The 14,013-nt window shown below is 41.4% G+C and overlaps 1 protein-coding gene across 10 annotated transcripts in view; it reads right to left on the reverse strand.

Annotated features, from left to right (window-relative positions):
* The window catches only part of inpp4b (inositol polyphosphate-4-phosphatase type II B), a 384,743-nt gene that overhangs the window by 143,055 nt on the left and 227,675 nt on the right, over nucleotides 1–14,013 (reverse strand). For 8 of the 10 annotated variants that reach the window (XM_082537632.1, XM_082537630.1, XM_082537622.1 and 5 more), the window contains one exon: nucleotides 6,843–6,959. The exons of 1 other annotated variant lie outside the window; for it this stretch is intronic. In XM_082537632.1, coding sequence (XP_082393758.1) covers nucleotides 6,843–6,959 — 117 coding nt within the window. Of the gene's footprint in view, nucleotides 1–6,842; nucleotides 6,960–12,472; nucleotides 12,494–14,013 lie in introns of those variants that run through there. One more of the 10 variants, XM_082537635.1, reaches the window with a different exon arrangement.

The raw sequence follows: 14,013 nt of genomic DNA on the forward strand, positions 1-14,013 counted from the left end.
TTTATGGCTGCTTTATGGAAATGACCAGGCATGCTCCATTTCCTGTTTTACTCAAATGAAGCCTTTGTTTGTCGCACCATGGTTCACATCACAAAAACCGATCAAAATTCCTCACCATGGTCAGTTACAGGAATGCAAACTGAAAACATGCATTACACATCCATTCCAGACTGCAGTGAGCAAAGGCAGGATAAATGAGGCTGTGATTAGACAGAAGAGCTCTTCCAGACGCAGCTGTCCTATCCTTTTATAGCACAAGAACACTTGGTAATAGGTTTGCACTGACAGCAAACACAGGTTTGTCATTAGCAGTCTGTCTTTGAGCCTCTTCGCCGAGGTAAGTGAGCACAAATGCGATGCACCCAATACACACAAATAATCTCATTTACTTCATTCATATTCTTTGAACTTTCTTCATCCTGCTTCTCTCAGATGAGCCTTGCTCAGGTTTTTATTGAACTTTGAAAATGGTACTGAGCTTTAACCCAAGAGCCCAAAACTCTTCATCTGACCACATCTTTCATTTCAATCTCCATCACCAGTGAAACCTGCATATATAGTATCGTGCAAAAGTCTTTAATCACTCCTCATGTGTTTATCTTTATTTTTCTATGAAAACAGGTAATACAAAATACAACATTTAAGGCAAAAACAACACCTTTGCTCTTTAACACAGCCTGAACGGGCAACTTTTCTGCTAATTTCTCTAAGCAGTCTCCAGGAACAGCTCAGCTGGCCTCTTGTAGATCATTCAAAGCTCTTCTTTGGGTGTGGGCTGCCTTTTGATCTGTTTTTTACTAAGGTGATCTCACACCGCTTCAATAATGTTGAGGTCTGGGCTCTGGGGAGGTCAATCCATGTACGAGTGTCATTCTATCCATGTGTGCTTTTAACACATTGTAGTGTATTTTTATTTGCAGTACCTTTGGGATCATTGCTTAAAAATGAAGCTGTTGCCAATCAGATGCTTTTTAATTCCATCAATTCTGACAAGAAACCCAACACCTTTGGCTGAAAAGCCTCAAACATGACAGAGCCTCCACTGTGTTTTACAGATGTCTCCAGACACATACTGAGATTAATTTGAACCAAACATTGGTTTCAAATTTGGATCCATCACTTCATAACACCTGTTGTCAGTGTTATACCACGGAGTACGGAATACCATTTTACACCTCAAAATGTGTTATCTTTGGGATGTTTTTTTATATTTTGATTCAACTCAAAGATCAAAATGAGTTAAACTGGTTCTTTGCTATTTGTCCATTATGTGTAGACAAAACACTGGTTCATCTGTTGAGTGAGTGTACTTTTTTATGCTTAAATGAAAATGGTCAGGGATAAGGACTGTACCTTCAAAATCCCTGGAGAACTATTGCTCAAGATCCCTTTAAAAGAATTACAAGAAAGATTCGGGCTCAGGTTATTTTATTTGCATCCGCAGCATTGACTAATCCATCCTACACGGACCGGTTCAATACAGAGAGAAGCATAATACAAAATACTGGTAAGTGAATAATCATAGAGAATTCACACAGCATTATGTAGGATAGCAAAACTATCCTTTGTTTATCTGAGTCATGGTGGCTGGAATAAAGCTTTTGCTTTCATACTTTTTTAAAAAACGATGTTGTTCTGCACTTTGGGATCAAAAACCTGAAGCCAGAAAATCTCACTCCTTGGAAGCAAAATATAAAGGAATAAGTGGTGAATCAAGACCTTTGCACACTACTGTAAATATGCTTGAAACTAAGCAGGAAGAAAATAAATACTCTGCTGCTCTGTATTCAGAATGCAATTATCATTTTGTGCCTTGTACCATGACAGCAGTGGTGTTTTTTTCTTATCTCTCATTTAAACAACATAAAAGAAAAGAAACAACACGGTTGTACTATTCATAATATGTTTAATATTTAGCTGAGCAAATAATAAAATCACTTTCAGTGGAGTTCTCCTTGTAAAGCACAACTTTTTTTTTCCAATCACAAAGCATATTTCTTCATTCAGTGATGAGAATGTAAGATGAAAGGGAGAGCGAAGTTGCACTCAAGACGTCAGTGACAAAGAAAGGCTTGCCTGTCATTCTTTGACAACTAGGCTCAAGGGTGGGATCATTTACGCCTGGGTGATATCAGATCCGCTTTTACTCCATCTCACACCTCCACTCCCTCACTTATCATTTTCTCATCCCTGTGTGCATTCTCAAATATTCATGACCACGAAGCCAGTGTCATCTTACAATATCTAAATGAGAAGCCCAAGGTGCAGGTAAAACCATCCTACTATGAAATTCTTAGGTCTTCTACGAATGTTAAAGCAGTCATCTATAAACCTCGCTCCATCAGTTTCCTTCCCCCATCTTCACCATTTCCACCCTCCTTTATTTCCACTTCAAAACTCTTATGGTGGGTACGGTAATAGGTGACATGCCATATAACACAAAACTGCAGATGTGCTACATTTCTGCTGCATCTATTCTGTTTGGGTTTTTTTTTTGGGGGGGGGGGGGGGGGGGGGGGGGGTTGTGTTCCACTGCAGTGAATCAGCTGGTGGCACAACATCTGCTATCAAAGCTGAAAGTGATATGTAAAACTTTTGACAGCCGATTTGTAAAACACACACAAACACAGCAAATTGCCCCAGTGCTCGCTCTCGCAAAGGGGCAAAAAAAAAAAAAAAGCAACATTAAATTAAATGACCGAGCCTTGACTGAGCGATTCTCGATCTGCCACTTAAGCAACTAGGGGCTGACGCATTGTGCCAGCTCATGTTCAGGGTCACGCCTGTGTCAACGAAAGCCTCTCTAATGAGACCCAGACAAGCGCGCTGTGCCCAGCTGAGCCGAGGAAATGTAAGCGCAAGAGCTTTGGTACAAGGAAAAAAAAGAAAAGGCAGATCTATTGCAGGGGCACTATGCAAGGCATTGTTTTAATGGTCACATTTTTTTTTTAAAGCAGTCTGCGTAAGGTATAAGGGCTCTGCTGTGTGTGTGTGTGTGTTTATTTAGTGGAATGAGTTGAGTGAAGCATATAAAAATATGCTAAATAGGATCTGTCTATAACGCTGTTTTTAAGCATAAAGCTCTAAAAGCAAAGCTTGAGTGAAATGTCGTGTGCTTTATCAGTGATACTTTTGACAGTCTGACAGGAGCTATTGAGAAATATCACTCACAGAGACAGAGTGAAGGACAGACCAGAAGACAGACGCTAAAAATCCCTAAATACTGAAGCACTTAATAAAATCAAATATTTTGTCCACAGCTTGTGCATCAAAGAACTCTTGACTGACACCTACCATGAACAATATCTTTTTTCTCCAAGGCTTTCTTAAAATAATATATAAAGGCAGTAAATATTTTACCAACATCAGTAATGTATCTTAATATAGTAGTCATTACAATGTTCATCTTTTAAGATATTTCTTAAAACTTCCAATGGTAACACGAGCATAAAAACTACCCACAGGAAGTTTCTGCAACAGGCAAATGGCCCTGCTGACAGATCCACTAGCTAATGCCATTACACAGAAATCCAAGTAAATGGTTTGACACATTTAGGTTAAAGTTAAACCTTCAGTTTAAACTGTTTAAAACTCTTTGATTATTTTATATCACGGGGCAAGAGACAGTAAGATGCAGCAGAGCATGCTTTAACCTTCATATACGGGTCTTTTAACCTGAAATTTAATGATGCAGAACACACAAAAATTAAAATATGCAAACTTTTTATACTGTTGTCCATGTGCTACAATTTCATCTGCACACTGAAGCTGTCCTAGGTTAACTTTGACCTGTTACAATTGATTTCAGACCCATCGAATCAAGCAAAATTGTGCTTTTATAGGAACTTTAAACTGTTAAACTGCACATCTCATGTCTGTGTGTGTGTTTTCAAGTGGCAGCGGTGACACGGGATCTTGACAACATCACAAGAACTGTCTGTGTTTCCCCCAACAGATGCTCAAGTTCCTGCAGAGTGTTGCTTTTTGAAGAACCGTTGAGTAATCCTGAAGCAGTGAAATGATAAAACAGCGTAGGAGTGATCATATATAGCGCCAAAAGGGAACAGAGGTCGGAGTGTGCCTTGACGCAGACAAGAAATCTGCACCTGCAATGTACTTAAACAAAATTAAACAAATCATAAGTTAATTTCTAGAGAAGTTATAAAGAGCTATTGTGAGCTAATTTAGGCTAACCTAAATGAGAGTTAACTGAGATTAAAATACAGCATAAGAGGGATTATGGGGGACATAACTTCATAAAAGTACCTGATCTACCATTTCAGTGAGTGTGGGAAACGTGCAAGTCCCACGCGCAAGGTTTCTAACCAATGCTTTGAATCCACATACTAGTTTGCAATAAGCCTTTTTTTTCCATTCTTTTGAGGATTGTTTGGCAGTGAGGACAGTGTTTAACGGTTGTAATGGTCATACATGCTTTTGCATTAAATCCTAGAAGTTGCAAAATGTTCTTGCCAATAAATCATTAAATCATTGTTATGTTTTTAACTGTTATGTTTTTATGCCTTAGGTAAAACAGGATATGATATTATATGATTGTAGAGGTTTTTGCTCCAAAAATGTGTTACCTAAAAAAACCCTTTCCCTATTCTCTGAACAGAGGAGTAATTATTCATTTATTAATATCAGATAGGCTTTCTATATATTTTTTGGTTTTTGCAAGGAGGGACGTATTGATTTGGGGCTATTCTGAATGCCAGCATGACAGCTACTCTTGTTCCCCTGTCAATATTCTCGCCTCTGTATCGTAGAACATATAGAAAAAAAAGGGAAAACCCCTAGATCTGCAATAGACTGGTGACCTGTCCAATGTTGACTAGGACACCTGGGATAGGCTCCAGCTCCTCTGCACCCTTCATCGGATAAGAAAATAAATGGATGGACAAAGTGCGGTTAAACCCCGCACCTGTTTTCCTGACTGTTCCAGTCGTGGGGGAGTTAGAGCTTATTGAAGTGAGAACTATCCATTGAAGTATTTTGTGGTTAACTGTCACTGCTTTTCTTAAACAAGCCAGCTTTCTGTCCAATCAGCATTCACACATTACTCATAGTGTTGGTGCCACAGGGCTGTACTGTTGGTTTTTTTGGAGGACTGCATGCAAGCGCATTTGCATAGCCTCTGCATAGGTTGAATTCCCATAATCCCTCTCTCTGTGTAACCGGACTCCTACGCAAACCAACAGCAACGCAGGATCTTAAATCCCACGTTACAACCATTGAGGGAAAAATTAATTCAACTTTTGCAGGAGAATGCCAGGACAGCACTTCATGACCTGAGAGGTCGGGTTTTACAATGACCCAAAGCTTACAAATAAATCAATACTAAAACGAGTGAAACAAACAATAACTTGTTTTGGAACAGACCGCGTCAGAGTCCTGACCTCAAGCTGACTGAGATGCTTTGGCATGATCTGAAGAAGACTGTTCGATCACAAAAAAATAACAGAAATGTTAATCAGTTGAGATTATTTCATGAGATCAAGAACAATCAAAATTCCTCCTCAACGTCCAGTTTCATATGGGGCAGCTGTGGCTCTGGAGGAAGAGTGGGGTCACCCACTAATTGGACGGTTGGTGGTTCAACCTCCAGCTCCTCTAGTCTGTTAGTCAATATGTCCTTAGGCAAAATACTAAACAGATGCATTCATCAGTGTGTGAGAGTGAGTCTGACAGATTAAAAATGTTCTGTTCGAGTGTGTGTATGAGTGAGCGAAGGTATTTTTAGTGTTAAGTGCTTTGAGTTGTGAATAAGTTAAGAAGAGGTCATTGTTCCTGACGGTACTAAACTCAAGGGTTTACATGGTTTTTCCAGCCTACATTGCTCGTGATGACACAGAGCTTTAGTAACACAAAAGTAGAGCTATTAGAGATTTTGTTTATCTATAATTTTGTCTCGGTTGTTGGTTCCAAGGGTTTGGCAACAGGAAGTGGAAGCCACAGGTGGAAAAACACATTTGTTTTTTCACGCCAAGTCAAGTAGCAGATCGTTAAAATAGGTCATTTCAAGTTAGCTACAGGCTGCGTGCATCCACACAGTAAGTGTAGAAAAAAAGTGGGCCCAGTGTGTCTGCGCACCAGAGCAAACACAGCTCCGGTGCGCAGACACACTGGGACTGCATTTGCGCTACTGCTGGCCTTGTGCCAACACAAAATCAGAGGCCTTAATGTAATACATTTGCAAATACTAACCACTAACCACTGCTATACTGAAGTCCTAACTCATCAAAAAAAAAGCTCATGAATGTTTCATAGTAAGTTATGCCAAATTAAGATCTTGGCACGCAGGGTTGAGTGGGGTGGCTGATTGAGATCAAACGTCGGCGCACACTGAAAAGCCTGTTATAAAGTCTGTTTTAAACGTCTAAATCAGAGGGCCCGGCCCATTCAGGATTCTATGTCTGGCTCTCTTTTCCATTCCCACTGATGTGCCGATTGGTTTTCCCACGGGATCAGTGCCATGCACGGATGCTCACTGAAGGCTTCACAACCTTTTCCTTCAAAACTCGAGGAAAAAAGTTTTGGTCTGAGACTGATTGGAACGATACAGCCGTGATTCAGTCCTGTAAATCAGCACGCAACTCTTTGCACCTCCGAATAAGCAGGATAAATTTAAACATAATGAGATTCTGAAACCGGATTTCTTTTAATGATCATCCCCCTGTATAGTTTAAAGCTCGGTACAGCAAAACCTCCACTCGAGAGATGTGTTCAAAGCCAGTTGTGAGCAGGCTGTCATCGTTACAGCTCCCCGTTTCTCACCCACTGGATTTTTAGCATGCACATATGCGACGCACACACATGCAGAGCAAAAAGTGTTTACTCACTGATTCCTGGGTCTTGTCCTTTGCATCATACACGCTTAGCTTGACTAGCGTCTCTGGGCTAGCAGGATACTCTGAAGGGAAGGTCACCCCCGTCAGAAACAGTGGGTCTTTGTTCGCCTGGCAAGAGAGAGGGACAGCACAGGACTATGGTGAGATATAGTTTGTGCTCGTGTGTGTACACACATGTGCGATATCCACATTTGCACTGCAACACAGATGTGAAAAAGCAGGAAGCTGAAGAGGGGGAAAAAAGGAAGAGGACTTTTTTTTTTTTTTGCTGGGTAAATGAGCCAGCAGCTGAGCTCAGTCTGCCCTCTTCCTCCTCCTGGCATTTCTCTCCATTCCTCTCACCTCTCCTGGGCACAAAAGCAGAAGATAGAGCTCTCCCTAGTGGGTCTACCTGGAGGTGTGGCATAAATACAGTCTGCCAACTGAGGCTGCAGATCAGGAGCAACAAATGTTGACAGGTAAGCTGGTGCAGTGGCAAGCAGGCAATAGGATTAAAGCAAACACAGCAGACAGTGTTGGGCTTTCAAACACCAGAAGGCAGCATGGCATTAGCCAATATTTGCTCACAACCTCCCTCAAATCGCAGGACCCAGTCACCACCTTTAACTTCTGTTGTGCTCGTTTGAGACTTTCCTTTCATTTCCACACCTGCTAACAAGGGTTCTGAGTGCTATTTGCTTTTACATCAAAACCTTTCTAGAAACAAGACGCGACGAAACGAGCCAAGCAGCAGACAAGCAGTGTCATGAAATAAGACGAGCCTACGTGCTGGGATCTGCAAGGTATGATTTATCAACAACATTTTTGAAAAAGGGAAATTGGTGGTATTTTCTGACAGCGTCATGGTGATACGCCTTTGCTTCCGTGATGTATCAAAACAAAGGAAATCATTGTTACATACAAAAAACACTGTCCTTAAGGGACCTTTAGGCATATTTTAAACTGTTATAAAAGTTTTGTGTGCAAGACGATCAATAGGATGAGCTTTCAGTGTTTAATTCTCTACATTTTGTGATCGATTCAGCGATCCTTGCCTTGTCCATCCCCGCTCTTTCTTTGTCTTTCTGGAAATTTCTGGGACTCTGAGCTACATGTTACTGGCAGGGGGTAGCTGGCCCCACCAAAATGCTGCGGGTTTATTGTAATATTATAGCTGCCTTGCTTCGCTCCTCTTTGCTCTCTTCTCCTTCCTTCACGCCTATCAGTCGCAGCAGGGGGTGGGCGCCCTCCCTCGCTGAGCCTGGTTCAGCTGGAGGTATCTTCCTCTTAGTATCTTCCTCTTCACTTTTGCCTGTGACGGCTGATAGGGAATGGTTGAATCGTTGTTTTTCTTTGTCCTTTCCTTACAATATGAAATGCCTACTGCTGTGAATTTGTGCCATGAAAATAAAATGAAATTAAACTGCTGATCTGTCTAGGGTGTGCCCTGCCTCCGTCCTATGACAGCTGGGATAGGCTCCGGTCCTTTGTGACCTTAAAGTGGAATAAAACGGCGTCATGGTTCCTGAGTCTCAGACCCAGCGTTTAGAGCTTTTGTTGGCTTGTGGGGATTTATGTTCAGCTGCTTTCTTGTTTATTGTTTACTGTTTATAACGTAATTTCATATTCCCCCAGGCTTTTCAGTCTCTTTATTTAAGTCTTTTTGTATTTCTGCATCAAGTTCATACGTTTGAATAATTGTCCCTCGTTAGAAGCTTGCTTTCTCTTCTCCTCCTGTGCTGTGAGTCCTACGTCTGGGTCTGAAACCTGACGGATGGATAAGCTGTGGCATCTGCAGTTACCCACATTTTTATTGATTTTTCTTTGTTTATATCAGCAACTTAACATAGACCATGAATCAGGTGACATTTGTGTAACCTCGCTTTTTCTCTCCTCCTCTGATTTGCTGCTTTGTCAGTGGGTCAAAAGTACTGAATGTCATTTGCAGTGAGGCAGCAGCAATATTAGCATGATATTCAACCTGTGTGTGTGAAATGTATTTATACACCTCTCCTCCATTCTGCAGGCATGTGACACTGAGGTAAATAATAGTGGAATCGCTGCCTCAGATCTGATTATAGGTGTGTTAAAAGTTACACTCAATAACTACTTTATCTGTACTGATTAGATAAAAAGCCAGAGAATTTAGACTCCGAGTATGAGGCAAGTAGACACAGTCATTTATAATTTATAGCAATAATGCCTCTGGTCAGACCTGGCTGATAAAACTTTTAAGGCATCTCTGTAACATTCATGAATTACTTTAAAGTAAATCCCGTTCGTATCAAATGTTTGCAAAAATAAAAGAACTTTTTTTTATTGCAATCTGCAATAAATTCTACTAAAAACCTGATTGGCATTCAGAGACCGCAGCCCTCTAGTAAAGCCAGTGCTCTATATTACATTTTTTGTTTTAAAGAAGTGATTCAAATCTTCACACAAAATTTATAGTTGACTTTTGCCCCCCCTCGTATTCCTGCTGACAAACAGAGCAACACATTTTATTCCCTCCAACTCCAGGAATAAAGCGTATTATTCCAGGAGCTGAGGGGCTTTCCTGAGAAGTCTCAAGCAGTGTTTAACTACTTGCTGTTGTCTATTTGAACCAATTCAAATCATTCTGTTTACACTGGGGGTTTCCTGTTCCCTCGCACAGCTCTGATGGGCGTCTCTCGAACGCAGCCCTTTGGGACCGTGTGGGGACAGATTGGGGACTGGTAATGAGACTGATACAGACAGACTGGCAGCTATGCGTGAATGTCTGAACACACCCTTAAGTTTGAAAAAAAAAGCACAGCATAAAAAATAAGACTACACACTACTGAACTGTTTTGTGCAGCTGTTACATAGTTATAGTGGTTATAGATCGTGCAATGAAAAAAAATCTGCAACTATATGCATGGAAGCAAAAAAGCATCTTAATTAAAAGCTGGCCACTTATTCCTTCAAGGTCATTTTCTTTGTGGGCTCTGCACCATTTCCAGTGCTTCCACAATTTTTATAAAGAAGACCCGTCCATCACGTCTGACTACTTGCCCTTGCGCATTTGCAGTTTTGCAGCAACTTCCATGCCAGACTGACCCAACCTTCATGTCTAGAATCATTACTTATGATGAGAGCTGGGCCTGGCTCAGCTCAGCGACCCAGATGCTAAACAGCAGTCCAAGAGCTCTAGTGTCCAAACTTAAAGGCAGAGCTTCAAGATCAAGAGCGTGACAAGTGAACAGTGCTTGTCTTTATTTTTTACACTGAATTTTCTCCTTGTGTCAGAGTGTCGACGCAGCTTCGCCTTGACATCACAGAGCACTGAAAAGGCTAGGACTTTTTGGCTAAACTAGAAGAATCTTTTTAGCTAACTACTAGGGGTGCAACAATACTCGTATCGATATTGAACCGTTCGATACAGTGCTTTCGGTTTGGTACGCATTTGTATCGAACAATACAAAATTTTTAATTTATTTGATCAACTTTTCTTCTGACCATGCTGTCTGTGTTGAGCGCTCAGTGGATCTGCGTTCGTCTACTCCGCCTAGGCTGCACTGTTGAGCGCAGATCCACTGAGCGCAGCGCAAGCTAGCAAGACAGGAGCTAAGCTCGTTGCAACATGGCAACTGCCTCAACGCTACCCGAAATTGAACCTCCCCCCAGATCTGGCGTTTGGAACTATTTTGGTTTTCATGTGAAGCATGACCCTGATGGTAAGCGCCTCATGGACAAAAGTAAAACAGTATGTCGGATGTGCCATGCAATGCTCAATTGGTGGGAACTAGTGCGTTAGCACAGTTAGCTTGTTAACGTGTTGATGCCGTCCAGCCCCACGCACGGGGCGATCCGCGGTAACTTGTTAACGGAGATTTTCCGCGTTATGGCGTTAATGTCCTTTCAACGAGATTAACGCTGACAGCACTAGTGGGAACACAACGAATATGACTGCACATTTATACAGACATCATCCTAGTGCAAAGACAAGTGGAAGCAGACAAAAACAGCAAGCACGCATGCTACAAACTTTACCCGAGTCATTTAGACAGCCGTTAGCACATGATTCTCCTTATGGGGACCTGATATGTTTAATATGCTGCTGAGAATATAGCCCAGAAGAAGCGTATAGTATAGCTTTTATTTTGGAAAGAGACATTTCTCTGTAATAAACTCTCTTTTCCAAAGATGAGTGATTTCTCGATCAGATAAATTTATTTATTTTTTATTATTTTGTTGTTTCAGCAACATTAAATTTAAAAACTGTACTTTTGAGTTATTTTAATAAATGACAAATTAAAAAGGCATGAGCATTTTTTTGTATCAAAAAAACATCGAACCGTGACACCAAAGTATCGAACCGAACCATGAATTTTGTGTATCGTTGCACCCCTACTAACTACCCACCCTGTGCTGCCAGATATGCTTCCCTTCAACTGTCCTCTCCCCCAAAATCAAACTGCAGTCGAAGGGTGAGCATTTTAACATTGTGGATGAGATACAGTGTGCATCACTGATATGAGACAGGCACAGCGTGCAGAGGAAGACTTCAAGAGAATAATCCAAATGAAGCAAAATCAGTGGAAGCCGCAAAAGGAGGCAGCTATGGAGTGGATAGCTCACAAATTGAAATTAGGTTTCTGCTTTTTTTTTTTTTTGATCACAGCACGTACCATCAAAATATGATTTCCTGGCAAGCGGATAAATTATAACAGCGATTTATTGCACAGACCTTATTACAAGGAGGTTGGTGGGTGCAAGGCCGCTAGAAGATGAAAAGAGTTACTTCAGCACTTTGACATACCACAGATTTTTTTAAATAGGCAATATTTCAAAAGCAGTTAATTATGTCAGTTTATAGTGTATAGAGAGAGGAAAACGAAGCAGAGAATGAAGGGTATGATATGAACAAAGGCCCTCAAACCAAGTAATCAAACCACAGGTGTTGTGGTTAAATACTCTGCTGAGATTCTTCTGCCGCGTGTGTTCAGGTGTTTTCATCCATCACCTAAACACGATAGTTTGTTATTTCTTCGGAATGAGTTTTTAAAAAAAGTCAACATTGAATGAATGCTTCATCTGCTTTTCTGTAGCTCTGCTGAGATTGACACATCAGCCGAAGAGCCTTAGACAATCCAGGGTTTTCGGAGCTCGGAGAGCCAGACTCTGAAGTCTCCCTAAAAACAGCAGTGCGCTTAACACACAAGGACAGAATTATGTGTTTAACTGCACGCTCACACACATACACACAGACAGAACGCACAAAAACCACCTCCTCACCACACCACTAACCCCGCTGATCCTTCAGAAATCTACGCCGGGCTGACAGAGGGGAAATAAAACAAGTCTATTGCTTCTGATTTCATGTCTCTAGACGCGGTAATATTAGTCTTGACGCCTGGTGCCATTTTGTCACCCAGCCATGAAGCTGTGTGGTTTGTGTACACCGACGCTCTAAACACACAGCCTGATTGAGCACAGTAGGTACACACGCAGTGGAATCAATGCACTGCTTTGAGCCCAGAGCAAATGGGGATCTTATCTGTACTATACACTGACAAAAAGACAGACTTGACCATTATACTCGAGAATGTGCAGGTACACAGACATAATCCGTTACACCTCCCTCTCTGGCACGCTGAATATGCCTCATTCAGACTTACCAGCATGCTTGGCAGCCTCGGCTACAGCTGAATCTTCTTAGAGCTGCTGATGGGCTGAGATGAGCTAAAGTGGTAATGCTGTCTCCATTTACACAAAGAAGTGAGCCAGGCTGTCATACAAGTGGTCAACATATGCTATGGGAGACAGCTGGCCCTCTCTTGTCTTTTTGTCAGTCTGGGTTGCAAATCTCTGTGGAATAACCAATTTAGGCCATTAAGAGGGTGTGTGTGTGTTTGTGTGCGATTGGGCAGAGGGGGAAGTGCAAGTACTCTGGGTCGAGTTTCCTTGACCATTCATAATTACATATACACAGAGAGAGTAGACTTTTGGACTTGTTCCAGGCAGGGGTTCTTTGCTTGACTAGCCTGACATCAAAGGCTGTTTTATCCCCTGCCTTTGCATGACGTCAAATCCCCTCAAGTACCACCACTTCTGGACCCATTGCCCATGTTTAAGGAAAGGGATTTTCCTACACAGAAGTATTAGGGATTGGCAGAAAATGCAACTTTTTCCATCCCAATTTCTGTCTCTTGTGTCAGGCTCAGCACAGAGAAAGCATGCACATGTGGAAAACAAAGGACTTACAATTTCTACAAAAAGGACATCTCCTTTCTCTGAACATTTGGTAAAATACCAGATGGCATTTTTCTGTGTCTGTATGTGTGTGTTGGTAGCTTCAAATACAATGTGACCAAAAACCATTTTTTCAGCATTTAAGCTGTCACTTGTCGCTTTTCTGTTTTACCAACCGCAGGTTAAGCTGCAGTATCCGCACTGAGACATAAATCTGCTTATGGAGACAAAATGGGTCAAGTTAAAATACAGAGTCCCGGTTCTGTACTACAACCCCAGTTACAAAAATGTTGGGATGTAAATAAAACAATGCAATCCACTTGAGCCCACTTTTTGTCTTCCTATTGTTTCAGGTTGCAATGTTTTTGTTCTTTTTGTGACTTTGTCTCTTTAAGTTATATACAGTGTTGGGAGTAATGAGATACAAAGTCACGTGTTACTGTAAACACACTGCATTTTTTCAGCAGTAACTGCATTACAGTTACAAATATGTCATTACTTACAAAGGTGCACCAAACAAACATGCACTAAAAAAGACATGAGTGCGACGGTAAAGTGGAAACTGCATGCAGGACAGACAGAAGCCGCATTATGCTGCTAACACAACTTCGCCTCTTTGCAAGCATCTGCACCAGCATGATAACGCTAAGCTAGCCAAGAACCCAGAGTAACGTTCAAGCTGAGTGAATGCTGACCCCAGACCATCGGACAGCCTGATCTTCAACAGGTAACAAAAGCAGTAATGAGCAGTCAGGTTGGGGCCTCCATTTACACCTGTTCATGTTTCTAAAGAAGACTCACTGTGGCGATCGCTTTAAAGTCTTTTTGTGCTGGTTTTAATCTTTGCTTTGTGTTCATACTTAAAAACTAAATGAAAAAATCGTATGCATGTCATCATTAGGATAGGGATTTGTGTTGGTGTGTGGGAATGTATCCTGTAAGTTTATATAGTTAAATGCTAATTATG

The sequence above is a fragment of the Aulonocara stuartgranti genome, assembly GCF_965226115.1.
Source record: "Aulonocara stuartgranti genome assembly, chromosome: 6".
NCBI classification, from domain to species: domain Eukaryota; kingdom Metazoa; phylum Chordata; class Actinopteri; order Cichliformes; family Cichlidae; genus Aulonocara; species Aulonocara stuartgranti.